Genomic DNA, 16,324 nt, shown 5'->3' with positions numbered 1-16,324 from the left:
AAACAACATTAACCAAATTAGAATAGCATGAAAATGGGAGCAAAAGATTCAACATAAAAATGACCACTCTGTTATTTGTACCAACTTAACAATTAGGCAGTACGGAAATTGAAAATATGATAAAAGATGGGTTGTAAAGTATGGTGAATGGGATATTTAAAAATAAGATTCTCATTTTTAAAATATTGTCATGTCAGGATTTCCTTTGTATTCATACACACATGAAGGTTTTTAATGTAACATTTAAAACAAATACCCTAGTTTTTGGAGCCGGTATTCCCAGGGCTCAAGCACATGAGATTAATCTATGTTTTTGATGAGTCCACAGATATTTTATATTATTTACTATTATAAGGCTCTAGTACCTGCTCTGTAGAGTTTTATAGATAATTTGATTCAATGTCATACAAGAAAATAAGCAGGTAGGGAGCAGTACATCCCTCTCACTGATTGCTTAGATCCTTAGAGTAGTAGTTCTTGATTTTTTGTGTGTGTGCATCTGAATCACCTGCAAAGCATAATGATTTAGAAGTTTAAGTCCCAGTTTTAGAAATTCTAATTCCATTGTTCTGGATGTGGTTATCCAGAATCTGCATTTAAAACCAAAATGTTAACTTTGCTGCAGGCTATACAAGAACCACACCTAGAAATGCTAGTTTAAGAAGCTCTCTATGGTAGAATTCTGCAAATGTTCATTGCAGCACTGTTCACAATAGCAAAAACATGGAATCAAACTAAATGCCTATCAATGACAGACTGGATAAAGAACATGTGATATATGTACAACATGAAATATTATGCAGCCATAAAAAAGAACAAGACCATGTCTTTTGTGGGAACATAGGTGGGGCTGTAGGCTATCATCCTTAGTAAACTAATATAGGAACAGAAAACCAAATACTACATGTTCTCACTTATAAGTGAGAGCTAAATGGTAAGAACTTATGAACACATAGAAGGAAATAACAGACACAGGTTTATTTGAGGGTGGAGGGTGAGAGGAGAGAGAGGATAAGAAAAGATAACTATTGGGTACTGAGCTTAATACCTGGGTGATGTAACAGTATGTTCAATAACCCCCTCTGACATGTGTTTATCTATGTACCTTCAAACCTAAAATAAATTTTTAAAAAAGAAGCTCTCTAGAATCTGAAGGAAGTAAAGCTGGAGACTGGATGCTAAGGAAAAGGACAGCTGAAAAAATGGGCTAGAGGCACCCAAAACAAAAACTGAAAGAGCCTACTGCAAGGATAATAGGCAACGAGTGAAAGCATATGTTAGATTCTGGGCAACACCCCAGGACAGGAGTGAGCTTTATGGAGGTACTGAAGTACCAGCAACATCATGGTATTCGTCATCATCATCAACAGCATTGTTTTTTTTTTTTGTTTTGTTTTGTTTTGTTTTGAGACGGAGTCTCGCTCTGTCGCCCAGGCTGGAGTGCAGTGGCCGGATCTCAGCTATCAGCAAGCTCCGCCTCCCGGGTTCACGCCATTCTCCCGCCTCAGCCTCCCGAGTAACTGGGACTACAGGCGCCCACCACCTCGCCCGGCTAGTTTTTTGTATTTTTTAGTAGAGACGGGGTTTCACCATGTTAGCCAGGATGGTCTCGATCTCCTGACCTCGTGATCCACCTGTCTCGGCCTCCCAAAGTGCTGGGATTACAGGCTTGAGCCACCGCGCCCGGCCAACAGCATTGTTATCAACATCATCATCAACCTAGTGGGTGAGAAAACATGATCTCCAGACACTGGACTAGAGGTTTACATAGATCATCTAATTTAATCCTTACGATAAATTTAGGAGGACTTAAAATGTTAGTTTTATATATATTTTTCATATGACAAAGCTGAACCTCAGAGAAATTAAGTGGTTTACCCCCAAAGTGTATTTAAATAGCAAGAATGAAAGCAGATTTGAATCAAGCAATGCAACTCTGCAGAACCCACCTTCTAAACTGCTATTCTTTAGTGATATCTTGTAGCACCTTTGAGCTCAAGGTGGCTTCACCATTGTGTAATGAGAAGGAATACAGTATTTACATAACAATTAGTTGAACTGAATTTGCAGAAACTATGGAGGGTGATCATGGCAGGATGTAAAAAACCAAAAGTATCTTAGAGTCTAAAGAAAGGTGCTGTGAGGTTAGGGAAAAGGGAGAGGTCAGCCATTCCTACAAGTAATATCTTTGATGTGGTGACAACTGTATAGGGTTGAATAATGGAATAGAAATAAATGGGAACAGTGTGAATGGATGGAACCTCTGATAGCCACAAGGCTGAATGCCCCAAGGAGAAGTGTCAGCCATCTGGTGCTTGAGATCAAATTATCTAACATGTATGTAATTGTCCAAAAAGTTCCCTTGGCGACTCAGGCTTAAGGAGGAGACCATGCTTTCTTTATCCCCCTTGTAAGTACAAGCTTTGTTGTTGATTTTTTCTGTCAAAACAATGTGGCTGAGAATAAAATACAATAATATCTTGAATCAGACAAACAGGTTTGAAACCCTGTCCTAAGCCAACAGAGAGCCTTTGGCAGGCTCCTTCCTGTCTCTGAACTTTAAACTTTTGCATATATATAAAATAAAGGGGTAAACATCTACCTAAAAGTAGTATTATTAGAATTAAATGAGATAGTAGATAAACAGTACTTGGCACTTCTCCATCCCTTAAGTTAAATTTAATTTCATTTGCACTGCCATGTCAGGAAGGTACATGCAGTAGTATCTAACATAATTTTAGTTTTAACCCTTGTGAGATGCTCATGTTTGTATCTTAAGAGTAAAAAGATAAATAAGAAAAAAAAAAAGAGGAACAATGGGCATTTGGTGCTAAGAGTTCAGACTTAAATATAAATTCTTAACTATGAATCCTTAAATTAGTCTTTAAAATCATGGCCCCCCCCCCCCCCCCCAAAAAAAAACCCAAAAACTCCATTCCAGTGGAAAGTGCTTTCGATTTCCAGATCTGCTTGGCACTCAACTATTCTCTGAACTGTCTTGTGACCTTAAGCAAGTATAACCTAAATTTAACTTCTGTTTGCTCATCTAGAAACCAAGGGATATAGTGCTCAGATTGTCAAATGTATTCAGTATAGGACAATACACAATTTTTAGTTATGGTCTCTAGTGGCTTTTTAGTGACATCAAAGGCCATAAAGCTACTAAAATTGTGTAGAAATATCATAATATAATCAAGCAGTTTTTTTCAAGCATAACCCATTATAAAGAAATATATGAATAAACAATCTTACATCAAAAATCAAAGAAGAAAAATCACGAGATAATCTCAATAACTGGTCAGCAGGTAAAATCTGTTCTAAGGGGTCCTAAGTAAACTAGTTCTCTCTCCTCCTTCTGCCATTGAATTTAGTAGAATTTTTTCTTTTGTTTTGATATGTGTGTGTGTGAATAAATGTGTGCTTGGATTTGTTTTGAGGGAGTTGGTAAATTAACCCATTGGCATATTTACGTATTTCTATTTTGTTTACAAATGTAAATAGGTTGCCTAGATCCATACCCTGGTGTCTCTCTTGTAATGGAGCTTAAATACTCTCTACTAAGCTACAAGAAAAGCATCCTATGGTTTGACTGTGATTGGAACTTTGCAAGCTAGTAGACATGCCTTTTACAAGCAATAAAATGAAGCTATCAGCCATTGCAAACGAACCAAAATAGAGGTCACATGACTAAAGCACCCCTGCACCAGGCAGTCTCTGATGTATTTTATTCCAGTTTCAATCTATTAATCAGAGGAGTTGGGACAGCAATAATTTAAACACTGCAATAATCAATTCCATAACACATTAATAGAAGCTACAGTCAAACTTTGCCACACCACTGACTGCATCAGAACCTTGACAGGAGCCCTAGGGCCATGCCTAATTTGCATTACATTTACATAAAATTATAAATCAAGAATACGTGAACACAGCCCTAATGTTTGTTAGTGCTTAGATCTTTCCTGATAGATACATTGAAACCGCTGGTGGCTGGACTTCACTTGCAATAAAATTGTGCAGCTGATCAGTTTTGTTCTCATTCTGCAATTACGGGAAAAGAAACCCAACACAGCAATAGTTTGGGGGTATGTGAATGCCATTTAAGGTTCTTGTCCTGTAAAACTATCACTCAGATGTGCCCTTGGAACCCCCAATCTAGAAGCAAATTGTCCCCAATTACTTTGCAGATCCTGGTCACTGGATTTGATCACTAGTAACTTGTCATTAAGTAGAGATACAAACCACATAGAAACCCGAACAGCTGAAAACATAAGTCTGCTGGAAAATTTTATTTTTCCAGAAGAACTTTGCTATCACAACAAAGATAATTAGTGATAATCTTCAGGGTGAGGACAGATAAACCCAAACTTTCTTAAACTCAACAGAGCATCTGGTACCTAATAGGGTGGAAAAGTGTACTTCATATGGCTCTAAGCATTCTGTGTGTTCTGGTATCCCTGATTTACATTGTTCCAACAGCTGTGGCTTTTGCTGTGGGTTTTCACACTCAGGGCTAGGTGAAAACATTCTCACTAATGTTACTGGCCTCAGTAACGGAGTACACTCTCTATATTGTTTTTGGTCCTCTCATTTTAAGTCTCTTTTTAAACAGAAAATCAACACTTAAGTCCAATAGTATCTTTGGGAATATTTCTTTTCAGAAAGGGTTCTGCAAATATTTTGTACATTATTTTTCTGCAACTCCCACCTCTTTCTTACCACCCTTCTATCCCACACTTTCCTTACCTTGTACGATCAAGTAAACTTGGGAGGTCTTGGGCTCATGCTGTGTCTGAACTGAGCAAGTGTAGGAACCCTCATCATAGACATCCACCTTCTGGATTCGGAGGCTGTATTCCAGAGAATGGCGTTTCTCCAGCTCAACCCGTGGGTCCAGAGACCACTTGTCATGTCCAGCAAAAATGATGCCAGAACGGTTCAACCAGGCCACCTTTGAGTTCTTGTCTTCTACAACGCACCTGACAGAGCAGAGTAACAATATTAGTGCCTTAACAACAACTGTTTCTGTGTTTCTTTTCTAGGTGATCAGACTCAACAAGTCCAAACAAGAAAAATAATTATATGCCGAATGAATTACTGCCATGCCATTCTTGGAGTCCTTAAATTTTCACTATTTCATTTAAGATGTAATTACCATCCAGTGGATGGATGTCATCATATTAGACTCAGTTCAGCAAAAAACAATCAGCGTATGAGTAATGAAGGCAAAGTTAAATTAGTACTGACTTCCCATTATCTTCTTGTTTGGGAAAAGGCCACTCACTCAGAACTCCGTCTTTTTAAGTAATTTTGAGAATTAAACAATTGATATCATAGCACTTTTACTCCATCTTGAACTGTGTTTACTTTTTTTTTTTTTTTTGAGACGGAGTCTCGCTCTGTCGCCCAGGCTGGAGTGCAGTGGCGCGATCTCGGCTCACTGCAAGCTCCGCCTCCCGGGTTCACTCCATTCTCCTGCCTCAGCCTCCGGAGTAGCTGGGACTACAGGCGCCCGCCACCACGCCCGCCTAGTTTTTTTGTATTTTTAGTAGAGACGGAGTTTCACCGTGTTAGCCAGGATGGTCTCGCTCTCCTGACCTCGTGATCTGCCCGTCTCAGCCTCCCAAAGTGCTGGGATTACAGGCGTGAGCCACCGCGCCCGGCCCTGTGTTTACTCTTTTGTAAGTACTTCCTATAGTATTGTGTAATGATAGATTAAAGTTATACTCCACCATTATAGGAATTAGACTAGACTTCTGAGTTTACTTCTAATCTTCACAAGTTTGGAATGCCCACTTCCAGGAGTAAAAATTGTGTGAGCAGATCCAAGCATAAGGGGATAGGTGTTATGACAAGGAAATCAAAGCAAACATCATCTGGCGTAAGTTTGGTTCCAGCTGCTGAAGGCAGAAGTTTGTTTGGTGGCAAGTTAGGTTGCTAATAGCATTTCTGGTCATACTGAATGCAGGCAATCTTTAACAAAGATGAAGAAGACAATTTTGTCGTTCATAGACCAATGTATCAAAAAGGGTAAAGGAATAACGCTTATTTGAATTACTGCTTTAAAAAATGTAAAAGGGTCTCTTTCTGAAATTTGAAAGAAAGGGGCAAAGAACATGAATTAGTGAAGGAGGGATAAATCCTTTTTGGGGAGTATGGTTTTCTCCTTCAGTTCCAGCAAGAGTCTTGCAATGGAAGAATCTAGCAGAAAACAAAAACAAAAACAAAACCTTCTGTCTGCATCCCTGTGGCAAGATTTATGTCTACCCCATAGGGAGACGTCCCAAACCCTGTTGACAGCTGCAAAGCCAGCTGCTCCACACTCGGGGGCAGGAGGGAATGAACAGAAAGAGCCACGAGCACCACAGCAGGACAATGAAGACACCCTGTTCCCCTGTATTTTCTAAACCAAATAAAATCCAGTTTTTCTCTCAGGTCAAAACAACTAAACATAGACAGAAAATTGATGCATAACCCCTAGGCTGTCCACATGGGAATATAAAGGCCAACTGTGTCTCTTATAAGAAAGAGAAAAGCTAAGTCTTTTTACATACTCCATCTATGGTGTAATACAAAGACCTCCTTATCCTATTAATTTTAAATGAATTGTATATGTTATTTAGAGGGAGAATTTTTTTTTTTTTTTTTGAGACAGGTCTTGTTGGGTCACCAAGACTAGAGAGCAGTGGCCTGGTCATAGCTCACTGCAGCTTCAAACTACTGGGCTCAAGCAATCCTCCTGACTCAGCCTCCTAGGTAGCTAGGATTATAGGTGCATGCCAGCAGGACTAGCTAATAAAAAAAAAAATTTAGAGATGGGGTATTGCTATGTTGTTCAGGCTAGTCTCAAGTGATCTACCCAACTTGGCCTCCCTAAGCACTGGGATTATGGTCATAAGTCACCATGCCTGACCCTAGAGTAAGAATTTGACTTAATAAGTTAGGTGCCAAGATACACAGGTCTTACTTTTCTTCTTTACCTATTTTTTTTCATAAACACAACTAGATTTAGGTATCATTTAATATCTCCATTTCCCAGTATGCGCTTCTCTGTCATGCATATATTATTGAGTATAATTTATGTGTTTAATAATTTAGAGGCCTTTTATCATGAGCACCAACTTAACTTCATGAATGCTTGCTGCCTCATTCCAGACTCAGTTTTACTTTTGCTGTTCTCCTCTCTTGAGGCATCATTTCTCTGTTCTTGGTGATGTTTGCAGCATCTCTGAATGTATAATCATTGATGAATTAATTAATAGGATGTTTGCTATCTTACTCTAGACCATTATGAAATTGTTGAATGTAGATTTACCATGTTTTTTCTATTCTACTAAGAAGGATAGAAATTTACCTATGTAAATGTGTTTTAAATCTTCTATCATTTTTCCTTGTGCATGTTTCTCATCTGCACAGCTTAACACAAGAATGGCCAGATTTGCTACATTATAGATGTATTCCAAATGCCTCTTAGCCCCAAATATGGCTCCAATCTGTTCACTTTGAAAGAAAAAGTACTATATAATATAGCCTACATAAATATGGCCTGTGAATCCAATAAAAATAGCAAATTTTTACCTTGCTCATTTGGATACCACCAATAACTAATCTGGGATAAAAAAGGCATTTGATAAATGTCTGTCCTGTGAACTAACTGGGTTACACATGCAGACACAGGACATTTGGTAACCTATATTCCACGTCCCCATCCCTAGTCCTATAGCATCCACAAATAAATTGGACAGATTTCTTTAACAACATAAGGTAAAATTTTTAAGTCGGGTCTTTATAGCCCTTTGACATTTTAGCAATTTTCATTCATGGAAAAGTTAAAATCATACAGATTATTATTCTAAATTATTATTTGAGGGTGTTCAGCTCTATCTTACCTAGAGAAGTAATCGACTATTTCAGCAAAATTGCCAGATGCATAAAAGTGCATCTAATTAAACAATGTATTATGTGGAAATTTTGTTATGACAATTTACATAGCACCTCATTTTTGCTTTGGGTTTTATCCATATTTATTTTTAAAATTCATCTTTTACTGACAAACGAGTGAATAGTATATTAGAATACACATATACTTTTTACTAACTCAGATGGTTAGCCAAACTCCAAGCACCAGAACACAATACAGTATAGTGTTTTTTAAAACGAAACCACTTCTCCAGATCTTTCAGGTTCCTTTTTATATACTCAATAGTTGCAAAATAAATGTATTAGCTCTGTAAACTAGAAAATAATCCTTCTATAATGTGACTAAAATTTTCTTAATAAAAAATGAGTAAAGGAATAATGCAATTCCAGAACTAAATATTTTCTTAATTTCAAAATCTTAATTTAAGGTGGCAACTATTTTTTATCATAAAAAGTACACATAAAAAAAGATGGTAGGACCAGGCATGGTGGCGCATGCCTGTAATCCCAGCTCTTTGGGAGGCTGGAGGCAGGACGACCACTTGAACTCAGGAGTTCGAGGCTGTAGTGAGCTATGATCACATCACTGCACTCCAGCCTGGCCAGAGTGAGACCTTGTAAAAAAGGAAAGAAAAGAAAAGAAAAGAGAAAATATAGTAAACCAAAATCAGTAGTTCAATTTGTAGGGTCTATGTTTATTAAGAGATAATAACTAGTCATACAGTGTAATGACAGACCACCCGGCTATCTGGAAATAAGAAATGCTGATATAAATACAGACCCAGGTTCCCAGCATTCACTGACTCACCAATAAGCATCATGGGCTTGCATCTCAGAGGTATGCTGGCTCAACTGTGCATCAGGCAGGCTTGTGGAGTAAGTGAGAATTCTTGGGCCATGCTATTATAATATGATAATAATGAATTATCACCTACCTAGAATGTTGCTGCAGTTTAGTTCTAAACTTTGTACTTAATGATTTTATCTCCAAAATCAGCCTGGGCTAAAGCAGGAAGATGAAGAGATGTATTTCAAAAACTTGTTAGTGTTATGTGTTGTTTTAATAGAATGTTGTCTTGAGGAACACATTATGTTGCAAATAATTCCCAGGTTTAGAAAGAACTGGACCCTAATGACAGTGGGTGTTAGTGCCACGAGGAGAAGATCAGAGACTATCCTTCCACTTTGGGTGGGTTTTATGGAAGGCAGCTGAGGACACGGACGTATGCTACAAAATGCCACCTCTCCAGAAAATCTTCTCTCGTCAGTGTAACCTTCTTAAAACTTCCTTTTTATGACCTTATCATACTCCACATCGCATTAGAGTTATTTGCACTCATCTTTTCTCATAAGCTTATTAAGACAGTGACCTTCTTGTAATTCACCTCTGGAGCCCTCACTGAGCCTAACAGCATAAATACCACGTGCATAGTAGATACTTGCTGAAATGTGGAATAAACAAGATGAATTTAACAAATTGCATTAGGTCAATTATAAAATATTCATTAATTATCTAATAGGCACAGTAAAGATGGATTACTATTTTAATATTTCTTAAGAAATAATTAAAGTTATCAGATATAAAGGGAAATTTTAAAAGACTTATTGAGTGTGGTATTAAAATGAAAGTAAAGGAGAGAAAAAATGTGTTCCCATGTCCACTACAAAGAAAGATCATCTCTCGGAACTAGATGATCTATATTGCATGTGAAAAACTGAAAAAAAGTATTGTATCCTAACTAAGTGCTTAGTAGGTTGTTCGCGTTAATCATGAACCCTCGAATATCAGATGGGTTACCTACCTGAACTGTAAACGTATGATTTTTAAAAAATCATCTCTAAAAAAAAGTTAGGAAAGGTAAGCACACAATTTTTTATCTTCTTTGTTTAGTATATTTGATTCCATAAAACTGTCACAAAAAATCAATGCACCCATACAAATCTTAAGCATTGAATTTCTTCAAACACTTTATACCAAGTCTGTTATGCAGACTTATACAAACAGGTACATTGACAATTCTAGTAACATTGCACAAGAGTGGGGTTTATACTGCTTAAAAATGAATATAACTGGAGGTAGAAAAGAAATGCTAAAATCAGTTTGTACCAACAGATTACTTAATAGCATATGTACTGACAAGATATCTATGATGTAATTGATACGTATCTACCAGATATTAAGCCTGTTCAATTGCTGCTGGACACATTTCATATTTAACAAGCATTAATAACTGCTAAAAAACATGCCAACTTAGGATTCAAATTTATCTAGACTTGGCCTTGCATAAATTTCCTTCTTTTCTTAAGAGTATAATCTGGTATTTATTCACTGATAACAATAAATACATTTTATGTAATCTCTTACCAGTTATCTATACTCATATTTATACGTTGCAGAGTCTGCGAGCGGTGTAACTGGATGGGTAAGAGAAATCTATTTGTTTCTTAAGAAAGAATAGTTAGATAAGTAGTTCCAAAGTGAAGGCAATTTGTGCCCCTAGATGACATTGGCAATATCTGGAGGCGTTTTTTGGTTGTCACAACTAGGGAGGGGGTGTTGCTATTGGTTTCTAGTAGGGAGAGGCCAGGGGTGTTGATAAATGTCCTACAATGCCGTGGACAGCCCCCATCACAAAGATGTATCTTATCCAAAATGTTGACAGGATCGAGGTTGAAATACCCAGATACAGACGTCTTTCTCTTGGTTTACATATCCAGAAGCACAGGATAAATATCTAAAGTGCAGTAGTGTGTTTTCATAGGCTTATGCTTTTTAATTTACACATACTTAATTGTCAGCAGCAAAGTTCATGACAAAGGCACAACAATGAGGCCTAGTGAGGCTTTGGTTATAAGTTAATAGTTAATGACTATAAGTTAGTAGTTAATCATGCCCCTTTTGTTGTTTTTAGTTTCATAATCATAAAATGATGTAATTGTTTCCTAACACCCAGGATAGGTAAAGGAGAATCAGTTGGAGAAAATTGATTTTTTAAAAAAATATTAGTCTTTGTTCATCAGAAAACTTTTTCATTGACCTTTATTATTTTTCACATTTGTGAATCTCCCTCTTTTGTAAGATGTGGAAAGATTCAAGATATGGATGGGAAGGATGTCTTTAAGAATGTTATTTTGATGCTGTTTGCCTTGTAACTTCAATCCTACAAATAAAACCCTTAGTGAATCAGCAAAACTATCATAGAATCATTTCACTCTAGAAGGAAAGATAATTGGTCTGGGAAGTGATGCTATATATTCCCAGCATTAAAATGTGGAATCAGAAAAATTCTAAGCAGAGAATGGAATAAAGTATGAAAATATCCCAGATTCTCCTGAGTCAGAAGTCCTTAGTCTGGTTTTATAACATTATTTTAAGTATGATGAATTCCAACAACTATGCAAACACATCAAAAAAATAAATACCAAGTTAGTTAAAAACCAAATTTAAGGAATTTTAAATCATCAATCATTTTGGATCATCTTTTTGCTTCATTACCATTTTCTAAGATTAGAGTCAATTAGAAATAAAAAAAGAACTGTGGGAATTCACTGCTGACACTCAGGAGCCCTGTTAGCCTCCGCTGCAACTAAAACCTTCAACTCCTTAACTTCCTTGCTCCTAGCTTTAGTTCTTTTCACACTTGACCTCTGGTTGGACCCCTGTCTGCTCTCGTGGCATCATTCTCTTGCTGTTGTGCATATTTCTTCTCCTTATCTTCATCCACTTGACCCAGACCCTAATCTTAGTTTGGTAATGGTTGACTTCTCTAGATTTATACCAAATTGTAGACCGGTTAACACTATGACAGCATCTACATGATCAGATTATCTCCCCTCACCTTTGCTTCTTTGCACACATTCATGTACAAATGGTTACATGCACATGTGTACATGCACACACATGGAAGTAGTAATGGATGGTCAGGGCAGAGTAAGAACACCCAGGTAGTAGAATACAGAGGTAGTAAACCCACAGGAACTAGATTCATGTAAATATATTGCTGGCCACAATGATTCAGAAATCTGTCTACCGCTAATGGAGTGCTAGTGTAAAAAACAAACAGTTTAGCTCCTGAAGAGGCTCATTTTAGTTCTGGCCTTGCAGCCTATTTACTATTGGAACACAGATAAGTCATTTAACTTTTCTTTATCTTAGTTTCTTCGTAAGTAAAATGGGGCTAACGATACCTGTTCAACCCCTTAGAACCATTCTCAGGTTAGTTCTTTAAATCAAATGAGGTGATGTAGATAGAAACATTTCATAAAACGCAAAGCTATATATATGCTTATATTCATAGTATCTCATTGTAAAGGACAAAAAAAAAAAAAAAACCCAGTCATATAAGAGAGATAACTAAAGGAAAAACATTGATTTCTCTAGGTCACATTGAAAAAATTAATCTCTTTATATTTTGTAGTATGATGAAACCCACTAAATATATATTACCCAGACTCTCAGATCAATCACGTATTTCTCTAAATGCCAAACTTTCATTAGTTATTCACATGTACTCTACTGTGAAAGCACCCTTTCTGTGATTAGGCTACCACTTACTACAATGATCATCACCTGAAAGTGCAAAAAGTTCACCGTGGCAAATGGCAAAACCCAGATAAGGTGTGCAATTCCTGGAGCAATGAAAAGGCTTCCATAGACATGCTTTTTGTCTCTTACTATCACTAAAGAACACCTTGTCCAGTCATACATGCATCGTTATATATGATACATGCATGACTACATTTCAGAATCACCTTTTTGAAGAAGCGTAGTTGCATATCCATGCAGATGGTAGAGGTTAAGAGAAGAGTGGATGGACAAGAAACAGGACCACCCAATTAAGCCCTGAGTGTGTCTCCACAAACTGTGTCTTCTAGGACCATCTTTATTCCTATTCTTGTCACATGAACTGTGCTGTCTCTACATTCACATAGAAGAAATAAATGGGAAAAATAAGACATAAATTCCAAAAAGAGATAAATATTGAGACTGAGACCAGGAGAGAACTGATTTCTGTCCCAGTCACAGCTGGAGTTAGAGTCAATCCCAGGAACATTTATAAGTGGTTGGAAACAGCTCTTCTAGGATCTTTCCAAGAGTCTGGATCATGTCAGAAAAATAAATCATTCTCTTCTTAATCACATCACAACTCAAAATTCTTCCTTATTTTGTAAGTGGTGAAGTGGAAAAGTTATGGGTTCAGTAGTTTAGTAGCTTTAGGCAAGTTATTTAGCAAAGAAAGGCAGCATGGTGAGGTGGTGATGGCTTCAGGCTGCAAAGCCAATTTTCTGCTCTAAATTCTAGCTTCACCACATACTTGCTCTGTGGTTTTGGGACATTTGTTTATCCTCTCTGTGCATGTGTTTCCTAAGCTATAAAATGAAGATGATCATAGTATCTACCTCGTTTGGCACTAGTAATATTTAAAAGGTTTTAAAAAAACATATAGAGCAGTGCCTGGACCTAATGTGTCCAATATTTTTGAAGAGCTTCAGGGTTTTTCTTCTGCAAGACAGGAGTAGTAACTACTTCCTCAGATTGTTGTGACTATTAAACAGGATATATTTGGAGTACACAGTGAGCTCTGGAAGATCCTGATGCATTTTTGTTTCCATATCCTTCCATAATTCAAATCTTTGTCATTCGTTCTGTAGAAACCTCATTTTTGGGATCAATCCAGCAGCTCCCGGATATTGTGACTCAATCTAATCCTTGCTTATTAATAGGCATTTTCAGGGAAACCCCCTTTTAGGGGCTTGGGCTGTCTTGCATCTGATAGCCCCTTGGTCCCTCTGGTTAGCAATCGGCCTCTTACAGCCCACAGAATTTAAATCAAGAGCAGGATGATGCAGCATGGTTATAGTGCAATGGTGTAAACTGAGGATCTCATGCCATCTTTGGAACACTTTCAAAAGATTTTTGGGATCCCTGTGCATAGGCAGCACAGGCCTTAATTGTCTCACCACTTTCAACCAGATCCACTTAGTTTCATCAGAACTCATACATGGCTGTTTCTCTAGGGTAGCTGAAATAGAGGCCCATGCTGTGCTTTGTGATCCCCTGAGGTCTGCTGGCTGAACTAGGGTTCCTCCTGAATTGGATGAAGCACACCCTATGCTTTGAGGACTCTCAGGTTGCAAGAACAAGGCCTGTTCTGTCTCCTCAGTGACTGAGTGGCAATTATATGCTCACTAAAGTAGCAAGAATCTACAACTTTTTCCTCTCTTTTGAACTACAAATTCTCCTCTTTCCTCCCTATACAGTTGAGAGAGGATGAGAAACAACTTTAAATTTTGCTTTTGTTTTGATTCTCCCTATGAGTCTTTGTTCTCTGTGAAAAATACCTCTCATTTGGAAAGAGAAAAAACTGCCTTTGGTTGTACTTTTGAAAGAGTAAAATTAGTCTTGGAATTGTAGCTCAGATTTGTAGTTAAAAACTTCACTCACTATGCAATTAAAAATAATTCCACAGCTATTTGAAGAAAATTGTGTTACCTCTGCATCATTACAAATACCAAAAGCATGCTAAGTTCTAGATAGAAAAAAATATGGTCTTTTCCATATAGGGTTTATACTTTATCTCATTCCAGCAGTAAGGAAAAAGAAAAGTGCTTGCAATAAACCACAATGCACTTAGGATGAGCATTGTGATGTATGAGGCATGGCTGTAAAGTCAGGGGACTGTTTTCCACAAGGCTCACTTGAAAACCCAGCCCCTTACTTTATAGTCTTGTCATATATACCATTATGTAAATGTTATCATTGGAGCAGAACCACATTATAATATGACTCATCATTACATTACATGCATCTAGACATAATTCAGATCCAATTATGCCCTCTAAGACATGACAATTAATAGATACAACATGTATGTTATAACAAAGTTAACACATAAGAAGTATGTAAGCACGTAAGTAAGTAAGTAATGAGACTGTCTTCAGGACTACCATTAGAAAATGGCTCTACTCTCTGGTTTGCCTTCCCTGGTAGAGGTAGAGGTAAAAGAGACAAAGATAAAGGCAGGTGCATATGAAGAACAAAATGAGTCTTTTTGTTTTTTTTTTTTTCTTTTAGACACAGTTTTGTTCTTGTTGCCAAGGCTGAAGTGCAATGGTGTGATCTCGGCCCACTGCAACCTCGGCCTCCCAGGTTCAAGCAATTCTCCTGCCTCAGCCTCACAAGTAGCTGGGATTACAGGCATCCACCACCATATCTGGCTAATTTTGTATTTTTAAGTAAGATGGGGTTTCACTATGTTGGTCAGGCTGGTCTCAAACTCGTGACCTCAGGTTATCCACCCACCTTGGCCTCCCAGAGTGCTGGGATTACAGGCATAAGCCACCACACCTGGCCAGCAGTCTTTATTTTTGAAATGTAGTTTGTGGAACTAAATGTGAAATAGGGGACTCCAGAAGCTGCAAACTGAAGGAGATATAATCAAACAGATCTATCACAGGCAAAGGAAATGTAGTGGTCTTCTCCCCCAGATGACAAGAAGCCGATAGAGCACTGATGGATGCATATAAATCACAAGGAGGCCAGGCGTGGTGGCTCACATTTGTAATCCCAGCACTTTGAGAGGCTGAGGCAGGAGGATCACCCGAGATTGGGAGTTCGAGACCAGCCTAACCAACATGGAGGTGTCTAGTAAAACTTCAAAATTAGCTGAGCGTGGTGGCACATGCCTGTAATCCCAGCTACTCAGGAGGCTGAGGCAGGGGAATCACTTGAACCCGGGAGGCTGTGGTTGTGGTGAGCTGAGATTGCGCCATTGTACTCCAGCCTTGGCAATAAGAATGAAACTCTGTCTCAATAAATAAATAAATAAATAAATAAATCCAGGACACTTCTCACATGGAGAATTATAATTGTAAGAATTTTTATGACTTCCATGTTTGCTTTTCCATCACACACTTTCCCCCACCTCACCTCCTAGTTGTTTCTATTTCCAAAATTATTTATTTTCTTCGGCATTATCTTCCAAAGGACAATGGTGTGAGGAGGACTTCATCTTTGTGTGACAACCTATGTGTGTGTGTTTTTCTTCTTTCTCTCCCCAAAGCATTTTTCCCCCCTTCTGCTGGAGGCCTGTTTCTCTTGAACAGATCAACAATCAGGTCGTAAATGGGAGTTGGAGCCGGATGATCAAAAAGAACTTTAGACAAATGGGAATAAAAGCAAGAGCTGATGAGTTTGAAATGAAAGCCCATCTGGGAGAGCTCTTCTAATGAACTCAGCCCACTCAAGCTGTACAAAGAAAACTGAAGAATGATTGCAACTACAATCTCCAACCTACATAAAGCACTAACACTGGTAAGGTGATGAAAGCGAAGGGAGGTAACTGGTATCTGGATTTGGGAGAGAGAAGAAGTCAAAGGCTATCACCCCCTTGTACTACTGCAT

The 16,324-nt window shown here is 37.9% G+C and overlaps 1 protein-coding gene across 3 annotated transcripts in view; it reads right to left on the bottom strand.

The window, feature by feature from the left end:
• Positions 1-16,324, bottom strand: part of LSAMP (limbic system associated membrane protein) — a 652,933-nt gene that overhangs the window by 294,736 nt on the left and 341,873 nt on the right. For all 3 annotated transcript variants that reach the window (XM_005548086.5, XM_065539171.2, XM_005548088.5), the window contains exon 2: positions 4,747-4,979. In XM_005548086.5, coding sequence (XP_005548143.1) covers positions 4,747-4,979 — 233 coding nt within the window. The remainder of the gene's footprint in view (positions 1-4,746; positions 4,980-16,324) is intronic.

Source organism: Macaca fascicularis, chromosome 2, assembly GCF_037993035.2.
Source record: "Macaca fascicularis isolate 582-1 chromosome 2, T2T-MFA8v1.1".
Classification (NCBI taxonomy): domain Eukaryota; kingdom Metazoa; phylum Chordata; class Mammalia; order Primates; family Cercopithecidae; genus Macaca; species Macaca fascicularis.
This window is presented reverse-complemented; position numbering and strand designations above follow the sequence as displayed.